Genomic DNA, 23,248 nt, shown 5'->3' on the forward strand with positions numbered 1-23,248 from the left:
CAATCTGCAGTCCTCACCCCTAGATGCACTAATCCTTCACACGGCTCCTTTAATGATGTAGGGTTAGATGAGAAGATTGATACCATTCTCTTGTCTGTACTGTAAATATATACTGTAAGCTGCTGGTTAGCTTTGCTCAGCATAAATACCGGAAACAAGGGAAATAGCTAGCCTGGCTTGGTCCAAAGGCAACAAAATCAGCCTGTGGCCTTGTGTGTAACTTTGTTTAATGGACAGAAATGCGAGTGGTTTTCATCTTCACATCTAACTCTCTGCCAGAAGGTGAATAAGGTTATTTTCAAAAACGTTAAACTGCTTCTTTTTAACACCTGTACTTGTTGTGGAAATTTGAGGAAGTTGAATCGCTTTGCTTCCTCTAGTCTAAACTGTCTGTTGATGAGCTCCTGAGAGGCTTTTTCAGTGTGTACACTATCATGAAGCTAAAATGCAGATGTTGGCTTAACTTCTGTCCCATGACTAATTATTATTTATTATTTGGATATTGAAATGGAAGGCAGCATTTGCCTACGTCAAAAAAGAAGACAAGCAGTATGATATATTGAGATGTCACAGGTTGGCTGTCTGCCGTATGACAAAAGCAAGACTATCCCCAGGGATCGTGTAGCATGTGTGTGTGTGTGTGTGTGTGTGTGTGTGTGTGTGTGTGTGTGTGTGTGTGTGTGTGTACGTCTAGCTGTTTGCATGGCTCAGCTCCAGGGAGATGACTCCAGCCTGTGACTGCAGTAAACAGCGTCAGAGAATAATACATCACATGCTCCTTCCCTCTCTTTGTCCCTCTTCCTCTCGTAGTCTTCTCTCATGTATAGAGTGTGCAATCTTTGACCCCTGATCCTGAACTCCAACCAGACCCCCTGCCCTTATCAGTTAGGGTGATGCACACTGGACTTGATTAATGTGCTCCTTCCTGTGTCTGATGAGCCCGGCTGTGTCCCCGACCTGAGTGTTTTTGTCATAACTCTTGCCTGATAGATTTAGGTCTTTTCCTCTTTCTCCCGTGGCCCACAAACTGGATAACAACAGTCTCTCTCCCTCTTTTCATGACGCGCTCATGAACTGTTATCAGGCAAAGACTACTATAAACAAGAGAGTCACCAGACCCAGTATTGTGTTACATCTTATCTCCAGGCCTGCTGATTAGCTGGACAATCTAAACAAACATAAATCCAACCTTTTAAGTCATTGCTTTGCATTTTATGATCCTTCTGTTGGTTATGTAAATCAAAAAGTGGATAAAAATGTATCAAAGCAAAGGCTGTCACTGATTACTGCCACCACTCTCCCCCATTAGGACTCGAAGCAGGTGGTGGAGTCCTATAAGTCTGGGTTCGAGCCCCCAGGAGATGTGGAGTTTGAGGATTACGGCCAGGCCATGAAGAGGACGGCATCTGACACCAGCCTGTCCAACTCCAGAGATGTCAAGGAGAAGCCCAAGGAGAAGAGCAAGGGCAAACTGTGGCCTTTCATTAAGAACAAGAACAAGGTAACACATAAATGCACACTTAACACGGCGCTCGAACGTACAACAGAGCCTCGCTGGTTTTAGCGCATTTCGTTTTACCTAATTTGGAGGTCATGTTGCACTGCGTGGGGTTTTTGTGGGGCTGGGTGGAGGGGCTTATAGGTTGTGTTATGTTGGTTTTGTCTAGTAATAGAAAATATATGTGTTCAGTGTCACATTTGTAATACCTGTCACATTTGTAGTACTGGTTTCATATTTAATTTAGTTTCATTTTGTGTAGATTCTTTGACTTTCACTGAGCTTAAGAAATTCGTTGCTAGTTCATGTTAGTATTGCCATTTTTGTTGTTATTATTTGCCACCCGTTTCCTCCTCCCTGGCGATCACCCTCACCGATTTTGGAACCTTCCTTCTTGTAACATACACTAATGCATTTCTACTGTCACCCTGTGGACGGACTCAGATATTAACTCGATCTGAAATAACAGTTTCCTTTGGCCGTTTTTTTTTTTTTTTCCATTGACTGGTGATCAACTCTTGAGTAGCCTCCTTCAGTTTCCTGCTTCAACTTGAACAGCAAAACTGATCTCTGACTGTCTTATGGGCTGGTGGCTCTGTCGGTATTGAATTAGAGCAGAGCATGAGTGAATAATCGGGTGTGTGTGTGTGTGTGTGTGTGTGTGGGAGAGAAAGGCTGGAAGCAAGTGTGTGCAATGCCAGATGAGAAACCCCAGCGTACTGACTGTATGTGTACAGGAAACAATGTTTTAACTCACTGTATCCAAAAGCAAGACATACAGAACAGTATGTTTCTATTAATTGTGCTTGATGTACTCAGGATTAATTTTCTATAGAAGGTTTTTGGGAGCACAGACAGCCATACAGAGAGGTATTTCTATTTTACATGCACACATGCATGCAAGCATAACAGAAACATACTGATTTTAAGATTTATAGAAACAGGGTTTTGGGTGGTTTCCAGTCTCTTTGCTTTTGAAAGAGGGGTTTCTGAATCACTTGCCCATGCATGCGCATCATGTGGTGTCTTAGAACTCATCTCCGCTTCATTCTGTAACTCCACAACTACTTGATGAATAATGCAGTCAGATGTTTGAGGACAGCGATAAGCAATTAGATTTCTCAGATGATGACCTCAAATTCAGCTGCTGATATCCTTGGGGAGGTTGTGAATTTCTCGTCCTAGCTGGCATGTGATGAGGTTGGGAAAGAGGGAATAAAAATGAGAAGGATTAATAAAATGGAAGCCTGCATGCGCTTTGACTGAAACTCTTTGCTGTTTGCTTTGTTGCAGCCGCTTGCTTTAACACATTTTTCGCTTCCTACTCACTCTCGTTCTCTTCTTTTTAACTGTTATTATGTTTTTATATGTTTGACTTTTTTTTTTTCAACAACATAACAACTGTTACACTAGGTCTGACGTGCCCTTGGTTGTCTTTTAATTTCTGTTTGGGTTTTCTGTTGTGTGTTTAATTTTTTAATATTTGTAGGAGGCTTATTTATTTCGTTTTGTGTTCCCTCCTCCTTTTTCCTCCTGTCTTTTTTCGTTGGATTCTTGCCCCCTTCTTCTTCTTCTTCCATGTTTTTCCTCCTCCTCCATCACGGCTCCCTCTCTTACTGGTAGCTTATGTCCCTGTTAACGTCCCCCCACCAGCCCCCACCTGCCCCCCCAGCCTCATCCCCGCCCTCACCCTCTGCTGTTCCCAACGACCCCCAGTCTCCCAAGCAGCACAAGGAGCCCCTCTCCCACCGCCTCAACGACTTCATGACCTCCAAACCCAAAATGCACTGCCTCCGGAGCCTGAGGCGAGGGGTAAGTGTGTGTGTGTCTGGCAAGCTTTGTGCATGTGTGTGTTTGTCTCTACACCTTTACCTGAGCTCTGTACCTGCTACACTGTATGAGTTAAGTGATATAAAGGTGGAATCTTTGGGTCTATTCTTTACACCTGTTTTGAAGGGCATTATGCCTACATGGTATCACAATATAACAGGTGATTGAACATTACCTCAGTAACGAGATGCATCTGCATGTAGGCAATGTGTCCTCAATTACAGATTAGTCACACTGGTCCATTACAGCTTTCATTTTTGCATTTTTCAGAGCAGAATTGCTTTTTAAATTGGTACTGTTATTACTATAATGGTATAATGTGTGACACCAGCAGTACAACAGGCCTTTCACCTTTACTCATACAGTGCTATTTGCTTCTCTAGCATGCTTCTGTAGCGCATAACTATGAATCCATCGTACTTGTCTGACTCACCAGCAGTCTCTCCATCATGTCCCTCTTCATATTAACTCTGTGCTCACTGTGACAGTCCCTCCTCTCACCCACCTTCCCCCTTTGACAGAAATGAGCAAGACGCCTGAGCGGTCTTGGCAGTAGCATGGAGACTGCAGTAGCTCCCTGCGCACTTCTGCAGTCTATGCTGGAGGCAGATTTGTCTTTTTTTGCAAGTGATTTAAGGAAAAGAACATCAAGAAGAGGGCTAAAGATCACAATATGAACAAAGTAACGGGTTATGGATATGGCAGCAGACTGACTTCAGTCACCCTCCCCATGTAGAGGGAGAAGAGCAGAGTAATTTTAGACAGCTTCCCGGAGGGTGGCTTTATCAGCACCAGCCTGATGGGTCCTGGTGGGTGTCATCACCAGTTCCCGTTGTTAAGTCCAGTGTGTGTTGTAATGGAGTTGCTGGGCTGGGGCAGGTCCTAGCACGCCTTTCCGTAACGCACTTCACCCTTCAGTTCTCCCTGACCTCAGGAATGGGCGGTAACTCACGTGTTCCTTCCAGAGCTGATAAATATAGTTTTTTGTTTACGCTCATATTTTGAAAGGGCAGCAGTTACTCAAAGTAAAAACACTTGTATGAATCGGTTCTAACATGACGTCTGAAAAGGCACAAGAACAATACGGTTGCAACAGTGCAGTGTGTGTGCAAACATACCGTAGAGGAAATGATTGAAGGTCGGCAGAAAAAGGGGGAAGTGTGTATTTTTTCTAGCGCTGGGCAGATTGAGCAGGAAGTGCACGTTTCTGAAAGCGGAAGTGCTGAAACAGCGCTCGAGAAGAGCGATAAAAAAGAGTTGAATCAGATGCATTGTTTGTCGACCATGGACAGATTAAAGAGATTGAAGTTTGACCTTACTGTAACATTTCATAGCATCAGGAAAGTGTTGAATGAAGTCAATGAGAGGTTAGAAACCGTATCAAAGCAGAAACCCCCTAGAGATTCAAAGACTCCTCTTCATATCTCATGACAGTGCATTTAATTAATTTACTCACCTTTTCATGTCTCATGGCAGTAACATGTTTATGTTTTCCATGTATATAGATGTTTAATATAGAGTACGTTTTTACAATATGATTTCTCTCTGTTTGAAATAAATCCACCATATGTTATAGGTAACTAAAAGGCAATATAGGGCACAGGTTTAATCCAGTAAAATAACAACAAGTCTTTTCAGGACACCAGCCCTACTGCCACACTGACATTTTGGGCTAATGCCTCTGAACAGCTGCTGGTAGAGTGTCAGGGCAATTCCTCAGCTCTCGCACAAACAGGCCTGCACCCATCTGGTCAAACTAACCCAACTAGCAACACTTCATCACCAGTACGATAGTATCTACGCTCATTTTGAGAGGAATATTTTATCTTTAACAGGGTATCTGCAGGTTTGTAAAAGCCTTATAGTGAATCTGTCAGTTTTACTAAAAAAAAAAAAATAAAAAAAAAAGTCAGCCAAGAGACATTGCTGCACATTACTTATTTCCCTATAATTGAAAAGTAATGATGTTAATAAAAATGTAATAAAAGAATGAATCATCAATCTTTTTTAGATCCTATTGATTTAATACATTTATCATAGAAGTTATTGTCATGTTCCTTTGGAAAATACTGAAAAAAATAATATAATAACAAAAGTGTAGCTTATTTTGTCCCCATTGTACTTTAATATTTTTACCGGTATGATTTGGATGGGAATTGATGCATTTTATTGATACCCATGCCATTATCAATTTGACTCGATTCTTACTTGATTCCTCTATTGATTACTGATCAATTTTCTGTGTGGAAAAAATGTAGGCCTACACTCTTTGCTCACCCATTTTCCCACCCTGTGCAGCAAGTATGAAAGTATGGGTGAGTCAAGCCTGCTGTAAACTAAGAGTTGGCTGTAGCAACAATCTGTCTGTCATCATTTGAAATGGATGAAATGAGAAAATATCTGTAAGGCATGATTTCATTTAGGCTTTCTTAGTCAAGTAAATATCTGCTAAGCCTGCCTGCTCAGTGCTAATGTTATTATAGCAGGATATTTGCCCTCAGTAACAGATGTGCTGCTTGGTTGGGAAGCAGTGGCACTTTTGCGTAGAGTTTCTAATACAAGGCTGTCCTGGACTTTAAGCCCATGGTGCTTAGAGAAATGCTTCAGTATGTTGCTGGTGTTTTTACCTTTACGTTAAATATAATTTAAAGACATTACAAGCTACACTGTTGTCATCTTTCTTCGTGAAACCACACCTTGGACTGTTTCTTCCTCTCTGTCATGACTCCATCTCGTTGCAATTTTCCAGAAGTTTTGCAATGCACAACTGTCAGAAAAACATGCCTGTATCGGTAAAAGGCATTGCTTATCTTGGAGGCATTTGATTCCAACTGATCAGACAATTTGAAACCGGTTATTAACTGGAACCAGTTCTTGATTCCCATCCCTAGATAAAATCATGAAAAAGGAATTAAATTATATGTGGTATTTAAAAAGCCTTAAAAGTCTTAACTTCCTGCAGAAACCCTGTTTAAAGATTCAACAAAGCAAAAGCGAAGATTTAAAGCCAATGTTCTTTTATATTCTGTGGTTACAACTGCAGGTAAATCAAGAAAAAAATATTTTATTCCTCTCCCACCTCCTGGAGGGGAACAGAGTATCACATTAGGGATTAGAGTAGTTGTGCCAGTGGAGGTGGGGTGTTGTGTCTCACTGCACAGTGGAGGGATGTCTACCCCTGCAGGAGAGCCTTTGTGTGGTGCATATTAGCTGTCTAATCCATCCACAGTAACTGTGTATGTGTTTTGTGCTGGAGGTAAAAAAGAGACAGCGTATATGTTTTTGGGAGTCAAATTAGGACAGTATGCAGTACAAGAGCTTTAAGACGTCACTGCTGTGTTCTGAGTTCTAATTGACAAAGCTGTGTTCTCTCTGACGACCACCACAGCAGCAATCCCCGCGCTCGCTCATTTGTCACAAAGAGCTTATGAAGAGGACTCTGGGTCGGCCCACATATGCTTTCGAAGCCAGGCAATATGTTGTAAGTGTGTGTGTGATGGGCATCAGTGAGTACCAGCGGTGTGTGTGTGTGTGTGTGTGTGTGTGTGTGTGTGTGGTGCAGGTGATTGGAAGAAAGTGTGAATGAAAAATGATTGTGTGCGGATGTGTGTGATTAGTAAAAGCCATGTACAACACATGCAGTAGCCTTGTAATCATTTATTTTGTGACTCATTCAGTCTCTACAAGGAGATTATTTCGTCACAGTTATTGAGGCCAAATTTCCTCACAAAGGAGGCTGGTGTCTGTGCCTGGCTCTGTATTGATCACATGGCTCTGACTTGTGTAGAAACAGGACGAATGATCAGAGAAGATGATGACTTCATCCCACATCACATGTACCAGCTTGAGGTTTCTTGTTGCTCGCTGTTGTCCTGCAGCTGTTTCAGGCCCCCCACCGCCCCCACCCCCCACTCCCCCAACCGAGCATCTACAAGGGGTCAATTCACAAAGTGTCACAAGCACCTGAGGATGTGGGGGATTGTTGGCTTGAGGATGAAACTCATTCATCCCTCCCAGCGATCACCCCCTCTTCGATGTTAATGTCTGACTGTCAGGTGGATGTGACATTAGGCGAGGTGTTGGTCACACTTTGATTGTGGGTTCAGCCTACAGTACCCAGAATTCACCCCTCTAGGGCTTTCTTTGTGCTGGTGTGCCATGCTGCAGCAGTGTTCCCTGTCTGTAAGGACCATAATATATCTGTATATCTATGTCTGTCTGGGTGGTTGGAAAGAGTTCAGGTAGATCTGTGAACCAGGGCCTGTGTTTATCAAACTTCAACTACAGTCACTCTTAAGAAAACTCAAAAGAGCCACTAAGGGAGTAAAAAAAAAATGCTGAAAGTCGGGAATAAAATGCATGTATCATGTGATTTACTCCTACTTACAGTATAGTGCAACTCACAAGTGATTGCATGCTTTTTCAGATGTGTGCTCAAAACAGGAATAGTCAGTTTAGAGGCAAATATTTACCCTGCATCTGTCCTGTTGTTCATTCTTTTAAGAATCCATACATTTTACTCAGTGATATTTGTTCCCCACTAAAACATATGTAATTAAAATGTTTAAAGGTTATATTTATTTGTGAAATGGAAACAAAAAGAAAATGGAGCAGGAGAATATTCTGCTGTAACAGCCGATCAAATGTTTAAAACAAATGTAAATAAAAATGCCTACAATAAATATATGAATATAAAAGAATACCCTGTAAAGATAAAATAAAGCTTGTTACACATGTTTTTATTCATCATGACCAATGATATTTTGAACAGTCACCCCGCCAAATCATGTCCTCACTTTAAAGGCATTTTTAAGTTTTAAGAAACAGGAGATATAGCTTTTACTCTTAAACCTGTATTATATAATTCTAGGGAAGTCTCAGTCAAAACAACAACAAAAGACAGAGCAAAGCCGCCATGGCAGTCACTTTGTCCTGATTCCTTCAGTGTTCGTTGTTCAAGAGGTTTTTACTGGGAGCCGAAGTATCTGCAGAGGTCTCTCCCTCTCCACGACAAACAGACCACGTGATTTAAACCAGTAAAAACATGGAATAAAGCAGTTTAAGTTAAAATTCAGTGTTTCTCCAATGCTGTTTTGGCTCGTCGCAGAAGGGCTGGCAGCCCAGCTCCTGCTAACGTGTGCTCACCTTTTTTGTCTGATAACTTCAGATCCACACATTCAGGAGGATTTTAACGGGAGCCAAATTATCCACAGAGGTCTCCTCCTTTCCAAAACAAACAGATCTGGTGATTTAAACACTGATAAACCCTGAATAAAACAGTTTCATGTTAAAACGCAGTGTTTGGCTCAGGTTTTTTCTCTGATAACTTAAGATACAGACATGTGATGGCTTAAAATTCTTCATCTGGTTAAAACATATAGTCAAAAACGACAAAGATCTTAAAAGTTTGTCCTAAATTTTTTTTCTTAAAACTAATTGAAGTCCATTTTTGACAGTTTCTGGCAGACGACCACAGTCTTGACGCATGCACAAAGAGGAGATGACACCACTGACAGGCGATAGTGACCAAATGACACAGACCATATCCTGAATAAGAGTTACAGCATTATATAACATTGGTCTAGTCCTTTTTTAGACAAAAATGGTACATATGATATCTTAAAATGTGTTAGATGGAGTTCAAGTGAAGGATTTTTACAGATATCTTACTTAATTTGAAAATTTCACCTCTGCATGCCTAGATTTTAAGCCAGAATTTCTTTTTTAACCAGGGTCAGTAGAAAGTGAAACATATGTGACCCACCAGAAACAGAAAAAGTGCCCTAACGAGATCCTAATTTAGTGTTTATGAATCCCTTTTATTTCTTATACTTTCACAGAACATAGCCTCTGTGATATCAGTGTGTAAGTGTAAATTTAATATTATCTTTGTGCTCTGTAAGTAAAGCTTCACACACAAGACAATAATATAGCATTAGGGAGGTGAGAGGGAGGATCACAAGGCGTCATAGCGAACACCGCAACAGGCCATTCCAGGTGGATGACTCGATTAGTGGACTTAAGTGAGTGGAGCTCCTCAGTGCACCAGCCTGTGAGCCTTTAACAGGATTACAAGTCATCTGCTCCAGCTCTACCAGCCAACGGTTGTTAACCTGCCCTCAACTCTGTGCTTTGTTTTCAAAACATAACAAAAAAAATCACTCAGCAAATGATTCTGAATGCGTTCTTACAACACTTTGTTTTGTTCTTTTTACTCTATTTGCCTCTTAGTTCATGATTACTTTTTTTTGTATTTTCACTCAACCACTTTTGTTTGAGGTACATGTATCTATAAAGAGAGCTTGATATGTGTACACAAGTGAGTTTGAAGGTGTCCTTCCAGTTTGTCTGTGCTCAGTATCTGCCTCCATGTCAACGTATGGATCTGCTGATGTGTTTATGCTTTTGGCGCCCTCTGCTGTCAGCTGCGTGTCATTGTAGTGGCAGCAGAGCAGGATCAAGAAGTAAAGGGTACATCTGTCCCTGTCGCAGTCACCGCCCCTCTACTTCTTCTTTTTTTTTTTTAACATTTATTTTCATCTGTCTTTCCTTAATTTTTTCCCCATTCTTTACTTCGTGCTTGTGCAGTAGGTTGGCTTTTTGCCAACTTATTTTTCATTTTTCATTAATCCATTATATTAGAAATGTTAAACTTCACTACATTGGAAAAGAGAGTGTGTGTGTGTGTGTGTGTGTGTGTGTGTGTGTGTGGGGGGGGGGGGGGGTATTGCTGAAATTATTGCTGAAAAGGATTTTTTGGGGGGGGGCACAATTTCCATGCTTGCAGTTGCAAAGCCTTCAGCATCTAAGCACTGTACCCTCTTTTCAGTGGTGAAGTTTGGCAAAAACACGTGTAAACAATATTTGTTTTTAAGGAAAATGAAACAAATGGCCGCAATATTCTGCTGATGTTGACTGTGTTCTCTTTCTCTCTCCTGCTCCTCGCCATTTCTTTCTCCTCTCCCCCCCATGAAGCTTTCTCTCAAGCTGGTAAGCATGACCGTGTAACCTCACGACCTTAGCGGCATGACCATAGCACGCATGTCACGTCCTCCCAAGTAACACAATGTTAATAACGTTCTGTACGCCGTGTGCTCTTTTTTTTTTAATTTTTGGATTTAAGTTGATAATTTAATCTTTGCTGTGGCACAGCGATGGACCCCAGACTCATGTCGTTGTCTCATTTGTATGTTATTTTTGTTGTCTGTTTTTTTGTGTTGTGGTTGTGTTTTCGTCGTGTCTCTCCCAAACTGTGTCTGTGGTCTCTGTGGTGCAGATCACACTCAATTCCCACGTCCGGAATCTCATTGAGGTGATCAGATTTACTCTGTGTTTTGCCTGTCTGTCTCTTAGTCTGTCTGGTAGTCCCTCTCGTCTCGACAAGTTGTATGTCCTTGTAACAAACACTAATCTGATCTTATGTAGTAATTGCTCACTCATGTGCTCACACTGCATGCTGATATTTTTATTTGTATACAGTAAAATGCTGTTGTGTAAAACTAACACACTGTGAGAGAACTGTATAATTGCAGGCCTCCACAGAATGTCAACTTGCATTAATGTTTTCCTCAGAACAAGACACACTTTAAGGATTAAAGTGTGTCTTGTTCTGAGGAAAAGACACACTTTAAGGATTAAAGGAATAGTTTAACATTTTGGGAAATAAACATTATCACTTTCAAGGTTGATACCACTCATACCTGTGCACTAAACATGAAGCTATAGCCAGCAGATGCTTAGCTTAGCTTAGTTTAGCATTAACACTGGAAATGGGGAAACAGCTAGCTAATCATTACCAAGTGGTAAAACACTGATGCTATGGGTTTGGTAAATATTTGTATTGCATTACAGATAGATTTCCAGTTGTTTTTATCAAGTTTTCAATAGAAAAAAAACAAAAACAAACAAAACTGACACACAGAGCAAGAAGACACAGTTGCCTGAAGGCTCTACATGGATACAATATCCTGCGTATATCGAATATAACATATACATACAAACTTCACGTACATACATACAAGTTTCTTGATTCAGTAGTTTGTTACATTCTCAATACCCAAACCATGTACAGGTGGCTGCATAAAAAAAAAAAAATTAAAAAAAATTGCATTACAGATAGGACACATCTTTTTTAGTTAACATCTGTTTTAGTGAAAAACAAACAATCTTAAAAAGCCAGGCTTTTCAGTTATCTGAAATGGCATCATATCTTATGATATGAAATATGCCAAAGCTTGATTAAGATATTTTGTGTTTTTTGAGGTCGATGCATATGCAGCCTGTTTTTGCAGTCTCTTTTATTGTTGGTTGCCCAGCAGTCTCCTTGAATACTGCCAGATATATAATTTCCTGATAATGGAAATTCACCATGATTCAATAAAGTTGTGTATTTTCCCATTTCTCATCCAAAAAGTATAAAAATGTGCCCATCAGATCCTCCAAAATGATCTAACGTGTTAAATATTGTTACTTTACAATATTTAATTTCAGTGTCTGCTTCCCTCCTTTTATATTTCTCAAGATACAGATTTTAAAATGAACTTAGCTACTTTTGAAAATTTTAAACTCAAAAATTATAAATTGGCAAATTTGATTATTTTAGCATTTTATTTTTAGTCAGTTGTTTTTGTTGTCATTATGCTTCTATTTTTCCTTACATTTTATTTATTTGTTGTGCAATGATGTATTTTTATGTTATTTTTATATTATGAAATATATTTTCTACAACTTTTATAATGAAAATCTGGAGCATACATGTAATAAATGTATTCAATAAAGCTGAATTAAAGGCATGCAAATTCTGACTGTAAGATTTATACTCTATAAAGAGCCCTATCTAACAATGTGTATTTGTCATAAAATAATTCCAACAATGGAATGACAGTGTCCAATACATGTACACGACTTTGTGTTCACAATCCCACAATGCATTGCATCACATTTTAGAGATATAAAAATGATCAATACACCTGTCAGATATGATGCAAAATGATGATAATAAACAAGTGTTCAGTATCCCAATTTACTGCTCACAGCTGAGTCAGTTCCTGAGGAAGTGAGCAGGAAATTACTGCTCCCGGTTCATCTTTGGACAGAGCCAGGCTGGCCGTTTCCCCCTGTTTCCAGTTGTTATGCTAAGCTAACCACCAGCTGGCTTCATATTTTAGGGTACAGACTCCAGAGTGTCTCTCTGCAAGAAAACAAATAAGCATATTTCCCAAAATGTTGAACTAAGCTGACTTTGTAATGATAATTAAATCAGTATGTACACCTAGTTACATAGGCTACAGAACAATCAAGTAGTAAATTCTTATTCATCCTAAATTTATCACACTACAAACAACAAATGACTTCATGTCTGCCCATAGTTTTAGTTTGGTCTTACATTTTACCTAGATACAGTCATAGTGTACTTATCTGTCTTGGGGTACATAGAGAATGTAAACACTAATAATGTAGACAGGAGCATGTCTGCATGATGATTGACACGATCTTTGTTATATTGCATGTCCGGTAAGTGTTGCATGCCGATACAGGGAAAAAGGGTAAGGTTGCCATGGAAACCTAGCTGCTTGTGTTTGATCCGGCTCACGTGCAGTGAAGTTGGTAGCTCCAGCAGTCATATATCCTGTGGTGCCGCTGTGACCCATCTCAATGAGATCCAATCAGGCCTTGATCTATTCAGTCAGTGCACATTTTTCTTATTTGATAGACTAAAGCAACACACATTCTTCTTTTCCTTTTTTTCACTTAAAAACTCAATGACAGACCATAGTATGGAGCCTAAAGTGTTCAATATTAAAGGGCTACTTCCCCCTTGGTTATCAGTTACTCACCCTGTGTTCATTTAATTCCTAAAGAAATCATTTTTTCTCATATCCCTCCACAGTGAAATAAGATAACATAACAACATGGAGATAACATGGAGAAAATTCTCGATGAATTGAAAACATTCAGTCAAAACATCTGTTACCAAACTCTCATACACCTCATGCAGTATAATCCAGGTCTCATTTATCCAGTCATATGCTTCATACTTCCTGAACAGACAGCCCTCTCCAACAGGGCATTGACTAAAAGGGAAACTTGTCTATATTCTCTTCAAAGCCAGACTCCATTGCCCAAAAACAGTAATTTCACCTCACTGAATATGGGAGTTGCTGGTCAACCGTTGCCTTGATTGGTAGTTTGTATTACTGTGTGACTTTGGTGAATCTGAACTAACCCTTCGAAACACCAAAGTCACACAACAGCACAAACAAACTAACTGATTGAGGCAGTGGTAGACCAGCAGCTCCTGTGTTCAGTGAGGTAAAATTACTGTTTTTGGCAATGGAGTCTGGCTTTGAAGAGAGTATAGACAAGTTTCACTCTTAGTTTAGTTTCCATGTTGGAAAAAGTTTTCTGTTTTGGAAGTACTGAGCATTCGACTGGATTAATGAGGCTTGGATTATACTGCACAAGCTGTGTGAGAGTTTGTAAACGGATGTTTAGATATAGTTTTGCTGTTGTTAAACACAAATGTGTATGACTTCAGTTCATCAAGAATTTTCTCCGTTGTTTGGATTCTTCGTTAATCGGAGGCATGTAAGAAAAAAATTCAGTGTAACACAAGGTGAGTAACTGATACATAAATGATCATTTGTAGGGTGAAGTATTCCTTAAAGTTGATAAATATTTCATAATGTCTCAATGCAAGAAAAACTATTTAAGCTCAGCTTATATTGATATGTCATCATTATTATTTCTACAATACCAGGGTTTTATTGGAGGTCAATTAGCCACATTAGTAGAGTGGCTTTAGGATTGGCAATATTTGTCAACCACTGTGGAAAATTATTTTACAGAAAGACAATGAAGCCCTCTTACTGAAGTGATGCCCTGACGTTTTACCTAGCGCCACCATCAGGTCAAAAAATGTAATTTGTCCAGTACACTGGTTCATGACCAGACACCTGCAAAATGAATGACATTCACACCAACTTCAGCTGATCTTTGTGTTAAGTAATAATCAGCAATCAATCAAAGGTTAGCATGCTAACACACTAAACTGAGATGATGAACATGGTAAACATTATACTTGCTAAACATCCACATTAGCATTGTCATTGTGAACATGTTAGCATGCTGATGTTAGCATTTAGCTCAAAGCATGTTGGTTTATCGAGCATTTGCCAAGTCTGCTGGGAGGCTTGAGGCATGTCTTTGGCTGAAAGTATGAAATATGGAAAAATTACATAATGAAAAAAAAAACAGACTTTTGAGAAAATGCATTTTGAAATAAATTCAAATCTTGAATGAAATAAGAATGAGCTCTGTCAATACAAGAAAAAGGGCTCTGCTTCACAATAATTTTCATTTCTGTATTTTACTTAATGTATTAATTTGATTATTTATTTAATAATAATGTATTGATTTGAGTTTTTAACTATTTTGGGCTCCATACAGCCCTGCTAGCAGCATGTCAAGGCAACTTTCAGAATACTGATACATAAAGTCTACAGAAAGTTTGAGAGACTGCTGAGCAGTATGACTCATCAGTCCAGTGTTACAGACTGGAAGCCTCCTCATCAGGAAATATGACCCATGGCCAGCCAGAAAACCTTTCACTCTCACACAACCTCAAGAACACACAGTCCTATCAGAGAATAGCCCCATTAGCCAACACACCCTGAAACACTATATGAGCAATAATAGGATGCAGCTAGTACTTTATTACATTTCCGATGTATCCACAGAGAGCAGTAGATTAGACACTGTGACTGAATAGGTGAAAGGCCTCGAGTCTATACACAGACAAACATCCCAACTCTCAGTGAGTGTGTGTTAGAGAGCGGCTGCAGTATCTCCTTCAGGTGAATTATGTGGTTAGAACATAACAAGAGCTCCATTTGTGGAGCTGTTATCCATTTATCCCTGAGTGGTTCACTGGGTTTACAGCAAAGGGAGATACTGCACCTAAGTAGGAAAGACCCCTGTCAAACAGCAACACAACTGTTATGACTTATAAAAGTTGCTTTTCTTCATCTTATGGTTTCTCTCCATCTCTTTCCCATTTTCTTCTGCCTCTCCTCCTTCCTTTTGCTCTCTCAGGGCTCCGGACCAGAGGACTTCAGCCACCTGCCACCAGAACAGAGGAGGAAGAAGCTGCAGGGCAAGATAGATGAACTCAATAAGGACATTCAAAAAGAGATGGACCAGAGGTATTGTTTTTTGTTTTCAATTCAGAGCTTTTCCCACCTGAATATGACAAGCAATGTTTGTGTTTACCTTGGTTACACCTAACAAAGATTTGGTCTGACTCCCAGGGATGCTCTAACTAAGATGAAAGACGTGTACGTGAAGAACCCTCAGATGGGAGATCCGGCCAGTGTAGACCCTCGGCTATCAGAAATAGGCCAGAACATCGAGAAACTTCAGTTTGAAGTGCAGAAATTTGAGGTTAGTCCGGTGCCGGTCTTGAGCTCTCATTTCTCTGTGAGTGTTAGTGTTGGCGAAGCTTTCTTGTTTGGTTTATCCGAGACACTAAATAATGAGGAGTTCAAACACACGTCTCCAAGCTGGGGTGGTTCCAAAGAAGTCTGCTGCTCGTCCATATTAGGAGAAGATGTGATGCAGCTGGAGGGGCTGGCCACATGTTGGAGCTCTGCACAGGGAGAGAGGAGTCCCAGAACAATGGCCTAGTTTAACCTTGTAAAATAAATGGCAAAAGAAGTGCAGAGTAAGGCGGAGGTGTTCCTCCTGTGAAGGTTTGTGCCAAATGTAAAGGCCATCTGATTCACCAACAACTAAAATTCCACGCTTAGAGTTGCTCTGTAAGAAAGAAGGTGAGCTTCAGGCAACACATGCATAATTATTGTGTATGTTTCAGGGCTGGTTAGCAGAGGTGGAGGAAAGGATGCCATCCAAGAGCGATACACACCGGAGAAGTGGACTCTATGAGACCCAGAACAACACAACAGTGAGCAACAACTGTGCGCAGGACAGAGAGAGGTATGGTATACTCTGACAAACCTCCAAACATCATGAAACATCAGTCCCACACCCCTGAGTCGTTACACATCTTATTTCTTCGGAGGAAAACTATGTATGTTTTCACAGTATATTTACTGTGTGTGTGTTGGCCTTTGAGCAGCCCGGATGGCAGCTACACAGAGGAGCAGAATTCAGAGACTCAGGTCAAAGCAAACATCAACCCCATCCCCCCCACCTCCACCACGCCAGAGTTTGACGATGAGTTTGACGATGAGGAGGCCCTGCCCACCATCGGCACCTGCAAAGCCTTGTATCCATTTGAAGGTAACAAGAGTCAAACCCTCTTACAGCTCAAGACTAACTCCTGCTGACTTTAAAGACATCAAAGTACATGTGCACTGTATTTCTGTGGTGCAGAGTGGAGGAATTCGATGACTCTGAATGAGGAGGAGGAAGGGTGTGACCTTTCTGTGGAAATGTGTGGAGCAGAGCAGAAATACACTCATTTCCTCGGTACACTATTTTCAAAATCGGACTTGGCAAATTCTCAAAGTGTGTGCAGATCAGAAGTGGTGAAGAACCCTGATTGATCTGTGGGATGATAAATGCTGGTGACCTCCTTTGGAGAGATGTGATGAATTCTCCACAAAAAAGGGGTCAGTTTTCTGAGTTAAAATGGGAGATTCCTTCCTCACTATGAGAGGAGAAAGACAACACAATTATAAATCAATGATACCAGATATTTAATGTAAAAAATAATGGCAGACAGCGTTAATTTGCTCTGACTTTGAGATATTAGAATTGCACACTACTGATGGCTATGGAAGACCTTTGCATCTTCTTAAGGATTATAGTGAGGAAGGCAATGATACATTTTTGCAGGTTCTTTTTTGGAGGACAAAAAATAACTGTGACTATCAGTAAATAAATAAATATGTAGATAGATAAAAATAAATATGAAAAAATGGATATGTAGATGAATAAAAAAAAATGTAAAAATAAATACAGGAATGAAAAAAAATAAATGTATAAAGAATTACAGGATTGAATAAATAAATATGTAAATAAATGTAAAATAAATCATAAATACAAGATTAAATAAATAAATGTATAAATAAATACAAGATTAAATAAATAAATGTTAAAATAAATAAAGCAAGAATTAAATGTATGAATAAATACAGGATTAAATAAATTAATGAATACACAAATAAGCAAATACATATGTAGGAATAAAAAATAAATAGATATGGAAATAAACATTAAAAATGTATCATAAATACAAGATTAAATAAATAAATGTATAAATAAATACAAGATTAAATAAATAAATGTTAAAATAAATAAAGCAAGAAATAAATGTATAAATAAATACAGGATTAAATAAATGAATAAATACATAAATAAACAAATATATATGTAGGAATAAAAAATAAATAGATTGGAAATAAACATTATAAATGTATCATAAATACAAGATTAAATAAATAAATGTTAAAATAAATATTGAAGTAAATACATAAAGAAATACAGAATAATAAAAAATCATGACTAAAATAAATAAATATATTTTTGAAATTTATTTCTATATTTTTATACAACTACATTGTATCATTTGAAACGTACAATCCTACAGTTGCTCATTCAAGATTAAAAATGAGCAGTCATTCTCCCAGCTGCTGCAGTACTCATAAATAATATGTTTTTTTTTAAAATATATATATATATATATATATATATTTGGAGAGATTAAATTACGTGCCAGTAAGTAGTAAGACTGATTGTGAGCATGTGGTAGATTGGTGTTAAAAAAAAGTTGTGACTTCCTTCCAGGGAAGGAGATGGACGGCAGGCTAAGTTTGCGGGTTGATGTTCTGCTTCATATTTAAAGATTTGTGGTGTATGTGCAGGTTAGCTGACTCACTCTGTAGGCTAATGCAGCTCAATGACTCACACTTGTGAAGTTGCAGTATTATGATTATATTTTTGTACCACACATCAGCTGGCCTGGCTTCCTCTTGGTTTTCAGAAAATTTCTTTACAAATAAGACTCACATCTACATAAAATTATTTCCAGGGAGTTCGCAGAGGAAAGATAAAAACTGATCTTGCCTTTTCTCCTATGTGTCCCTCCTCGTACAGGTCATAATGAAGGCACCATCTCAGTGGCAGAGGGTGAGCTGTTGTACGTCATAGAAGAGGACAAAGGAGATGGCTGGACACGAGTGCGCAGGAATGAGGACGAGGAGGGATACGTCCCCACATCCTACGTCGAGGTCTTTTTGGAAACAAATGCCAAAGGTGCTATGACATACATTTAACTCAGCAAGTGTGTTTTTGTCTTTGCGAGTCAGTAAGTTTCCGTCACTGCTACATGAGTGGGGCAAGTGTTGGAGATTAAAGATTGTTACTGGTAGCTCAGATAAGAGAATACCCTCCCTTTCTCACACACACACACACACACACACACACACACACACACACACACACACACACACACACACACACACACACACACACACACACTTCCTGTCTGTCCTGGAGTGACGCACCAATCAGATTTGTCCATTGTGCCTCATGACAGTTGGGACAGTTGTGGCTGATAGTGTGAGTGTGTGTCACTGTACACTGTTACTGAGCTCTGAACAAAACATTTGGAAGGAAATAACACTGAATGCGAGCTAAGCCACGCGGGTGTTGTGTACAAGGAGTGTGTAAAAGGAAGCTTGTAGTTCCTCACCTCCCATTCACTGCAGTGCCACCTAGTGGTCATAGAAAATAAAACATGACACTCTCAGTCAAAGCTTAGCATGATGGGACAAATCACCCACTGACAGTGATCACATGTACATTTCAAATACACAGTACTTGATTTTTATACACTCACATATATATATATATATATATATATATATATGTACATACATATATATATATAGTGTTTTTGTTAAGGTTTCAGATTACAGCCACTCAAATTAACATGCTTTTAATTAAGAGTCACAAACTCAGAAGAGTCAGTATGAGTGAATGTATGCAGCATCTGAAGTGACGATGACCATCAAGTGAAAGGTCCTGTGTTTTGGTCACTTGTTGTACCCTCAGAGGAAAGCATGCTCGATGTGCAATCATGCAGATGTAATTTAAATCAGCTGTAAAATGTGAATACATATTAAAAGATATTTTTGTAGGCTAAACAGAAAAAAAAAACCAGAAAAAATGCGCCCCTTCTCAAATGTTGCATGCTGTAGATTAATCATAGTGCTGTTACAACATGAGGAAGTTGTGAAAGTACCCCTGGTTAGGAGTCATTTTGTAAAAGTATTGACGAAATCAAACTAATATTCCTCTTAGAATGTGCTTTCTTTTCTTTTTAATCCACCTTTTTTAATTGATAGTGTTGGGCTGTTCTGGTCCTTTTTCTCCAGGCCAGTGGTAAAGGAATAAAGGATTGAGAATTAGCTGTACTAAGCTATATGGTGAGACTGGGCTGAGATATGGAGCTGGTCGTGACTTTAAAGCTTTGTGGTGTCTTGCGGCACCTCTGTGAACCGTGCACTTACTGTAAAAGCATGGTGTGTATGGCCTCTGTGTCATTTCACCTCACTGCTCCAATAACATTCTGCACTACTTCTAAAGATTGGCACTGACGCAGAAACCACCTCTTTCATAACTCATCACACAAGCCTTTGTTAAACTTCCTTTCATACTTTTTAATCAGCTTCGGTGGCTTGTTACTGGCACAGCATGGGGTTCTTATGTGCAGGATGTCACTTCACGTCAGAGCTGTAAATACACATTTCATGTCTCTGTAATTTTGTTATTGAAGAGCATTTGAAATGTGTCGCATGCTGCTGCATTTGTGGGATTTTTGTCCTGATCATGACCTGGTTTCAGCATGTTGTGACACAGTGAAGTGATTGCATTCTAACATGCATTCAAGCCAGATGAAAACTGAAGTGGAAGAAGCTGAAAGGTTTTTAGTTACATAGATACATGTTTGGGTTATGGAGGTCTTTCATACATTACATTACATTCATGCTGACATCACAGTATAGTCTGTCAGTTTGAAGTAGTTTCATATATGCAATGACTTCTCTCTTCCTCCTCTCCATATCTGAATATTTGGGTTGCTGTCGATTTTCCTTTAAAGCTATCTAACTTTTCTTTTTGTCATTTTTTTTTTTGTTTGTTTGTTCGTATTTTCTTTTTTTTTTTTTTTTTGAATTGCAGATTCCTAAAAGTGTGAGGCTGGCTGAGGAATGGCAGGGCAAGCAGCCTCGGAGAAACCACCATGTTCCTCACGTGCTCACAGTCAGAAAGTGACAGATGACCCCGAATCTATAAAGAGAAAGACGGCCGATTTAGTACGCATCTCAATTTCCAAACCATTACAAAAACTTATCGGCAGCGCTGTGCTTCCCCCGCAGAACTCTGCGATGTGAAGCCACGATAAGAGAAATCCATCTAAATTTTAGAGTTCATAACCTTTTCCATTCTTAACACCCATACAGCAGTCACAACCACAGTATCCAATTTGCTTTGTGTTGTTTTCAGCAAAGCTTTGCTTCTTAATGTAACTAACTCCGCTTGCACCACGCGCGGTCATGAACGTGGCTGTTGGCTTCCTCGCTCTGAACGCCCCCCCTACCCCCTGGCTCTGCCACTTCTCTTTCTCCTTACCTTTGCCCCCATTGCACACACACACATGGCAGAAGGTGTGGTCAGAGACAAGACGGAGACCAGCGGGAGCCTTACGGACACGAACACCTTCATCCAGCGGTGTGTATGTGTGTGAGTCATGAACTCCTCACTCACTCTCTGACTCAAAAAAAACCAAACACCCAGGGCTCATCTACCTTCATCTGGGGCTTTAAATATCTCACCCCTCCCACTAAAATCAGCTCCATATTTGCAGGTTTCAGAAGAAGTAAAGGTGCTAATCATCTATCTGTGTGTTCTGTACTTCTGGTTTACGTTCTGTGTTTGTCTGAGCTGAATGCTTGTACGTATGTCCTGTTCTAAAAGTGTTGTAATGTCCCATTCTCTCCACACCACCACGATCACCCCTACATATCCAGGAGCAACTGGGGGGAAAATGGATCGTTCACCATCTGTCTCATTCTACACTTCCTGTCTTGTCGCTGGTGTCTCCTCCTCTCTCTGACCACACCCTCCCTCACCTCCACAGCCCTTGTCCCAATGCGGCTCAGGCTATAGCTTGGCTGCTTTGAGCGGAGCGCCCCCCACTCCTTTTTTTTTTTTTTTTTTTTGCAACAGGGGGCCTCTCAGCGTTGTGGTGTGCTGCATGCTTGCCCTGTCTTCCTCCTCGCCCCTCTGCTGGCAACCTGGAGTAGGTGGTCGGGGGTCAGCTTACGCCCCCTCCTTGCCTCCAGCCTTTCTGTTCAGTTAACCCTCATTGCCTGGTCGTACTGTTTGAATTAACCTGAATGCTACTGTTTGGGTTCGGTGCCTGTGGTTCCTTTTTTTTATTTAATATATCTCTTTTCTTTTGGTTCAGAAAGCATGTTTTTTTAACAGCGAACGAGTGATCTCGTCCCAGTGTTCCCCAGTTTACTCTCAAAAGCTGTCAGTAAAGGACGGTAGGGACCCGAAACGTTGCTTTCTGAATGATCTTATGCATAGCTAGGTCATGGATGTCTTGTGCATTTGTTTTACTGTAAGTACACAGTACGGTATGTTTGTAAAAAAAACTGTTAGTATTGTTATGTTTTGATCAGAGTGTCTAACGCAAGTTGTTGTTAGTTTACAGTTAATCAGCCTTGTGGAAATGTCTCCGCTCGGTCCAAGCAACCCAAAAATACAACCTATGAAGATATGATTTACACCCGATGTTAACTGTCTACTGTATATGAAAATATACTGTGATCCATATTTTCCTGTGAGTTTGTGACTGAATTGTGACCCAGAATCACCTGTTTTTGGGCCTTAACTCAAAAGGATGATGCCAGCTGTGGTATGATGGAAGAATTAAGATGTGATTATCTCAAAAAAGTTTGGGGGCAAATTTCAGAGTTTTTATAATCATACAATATGTCCACTGATCCCCCCCCTTCTGCTCAACGGCACATAATGTACGTGATTTTAACTTTTTTTTGTTTTATATTTGATGATGATGAATTCAGCTTTTTGGGGGTTTTTTTTGTTTTTTTTTTTTGTTTTTTTTTTAAAGCTGGAAGTCTATGATGTAGCTTATTCTGCCTGAATGGGACTAAAATCCCTTAACTGCAAATATGAGTAACAATGAAATTGTTTTGAATGAAGCCATTCTCACAGATTCATCTGATGCAGCATGTTACGAACACTTCTCAAACGCAGGAGTGATGAACATATTGACCATCTGGACTCTTGATGGAATGAATGATCAAATCTCTGCTCAATCAAGCCTAAAAGTACCATGTTTGCTTTTCCACCACCCGTCGCCCGATATGTCGAGATATCAAACAAGCCACTTTTGTTCATTACATTTTTTTTGTTTTCAGTGATAAATCTGATGAGGCGCAGTTCACCGCTTTGAGCGCAGCAGTAGCTTTATAGTAGCCATCTGCCTGCCAGTGCTCTGCAGTCAGACCACCACAAACCTTTGAGTCGATGCCCCAGAATAACCTGCCTGTACAGCGGAAATGGCACGTTGGAATTAGAGAGAATATATATGAATATATAAATAAAGTTTAAAAAGGAAAACATCTATTTTAACTATTGAGAGTCTTACCATTACTTTATCTGCTTTGCAAGGTAAGACTTCTTTTCCTTTGTAAGGTCTACCAAATGGTGTGTTTTTGCACTTTTTCGTTTGTGTTCCATTTGGTAGCCCATGCTTGTGTTTTGGAGCACTGAATACTTTGTATTGTGTTTACCGTGCCAATTAAATATGCCTGGAAAGTTAATGATGTGGTGTCGTGGCTTTGTTTTCCTTCTCTTGGGAAT

At 39.7% G+C, this 23,248-nt stretch overlaps 1 protein-coding gene across 21 annotated transcripts in view; it reads left to right on the plus strand.

The window, feature by feature from the left end:
• LOC125878645 (formin-binding protein 1) overlaps positions 1-22,489 on the plus strand; it is a 70,490-nt gene extending 48,001 nt beyond the window's left edge. For 4 of the 21 annotated variants that reach the window (XM_049559993.1, XM_049559988.1, XM_049559994.1 and 1 more), the window contains exons 9-17: positions 1,310-1,501; positions 3,122-3,310; positions 10,304-10,318; positions 10,605-10,640; positions 15,422-15,531; positions 15,637-15,769; positions 16,200-16,320; positions 16,451-16,627; positions 18,446-20,527. In XM_049559993.1, coding sequence (XP_049415950.1) covers positions 1,310-1,501; positions 3,122-3,310; positions 10,304-10,318; positions 10,605-10,640; positions 15,422-15,531; positions 15,637-15,769; positions 16,200-16,320; positions 16,451-16,627; positions 18,446-18,624 — 1,152 coding nt within the window. In that variant the 3' untranslated portion in view covers positions 18,625-20,527. The other 17 variants (XM_049559991.1, XM_049559995.1, XM_049559999.1 and 14 more) reach the window with 17 other exon arrangements.
• Positions 22,490-23,248: the final 759 nt, after the last annotated feature.

The sequence above is a fragment of the Epinephelus fuscoguttatus genome, linkage group LG18, assembly GCF_011397635.1.
Source record: "Epinephelus fuscoguttatus linkage group LG18, E.fuscoguttatus.final_Chr_v1".
NCBI lineage: Eukaryota > Metazoa > Chordata > Actinopteri > Perciformes > Serranidae > Epinephelus > Epinephelus fuscoguttatus.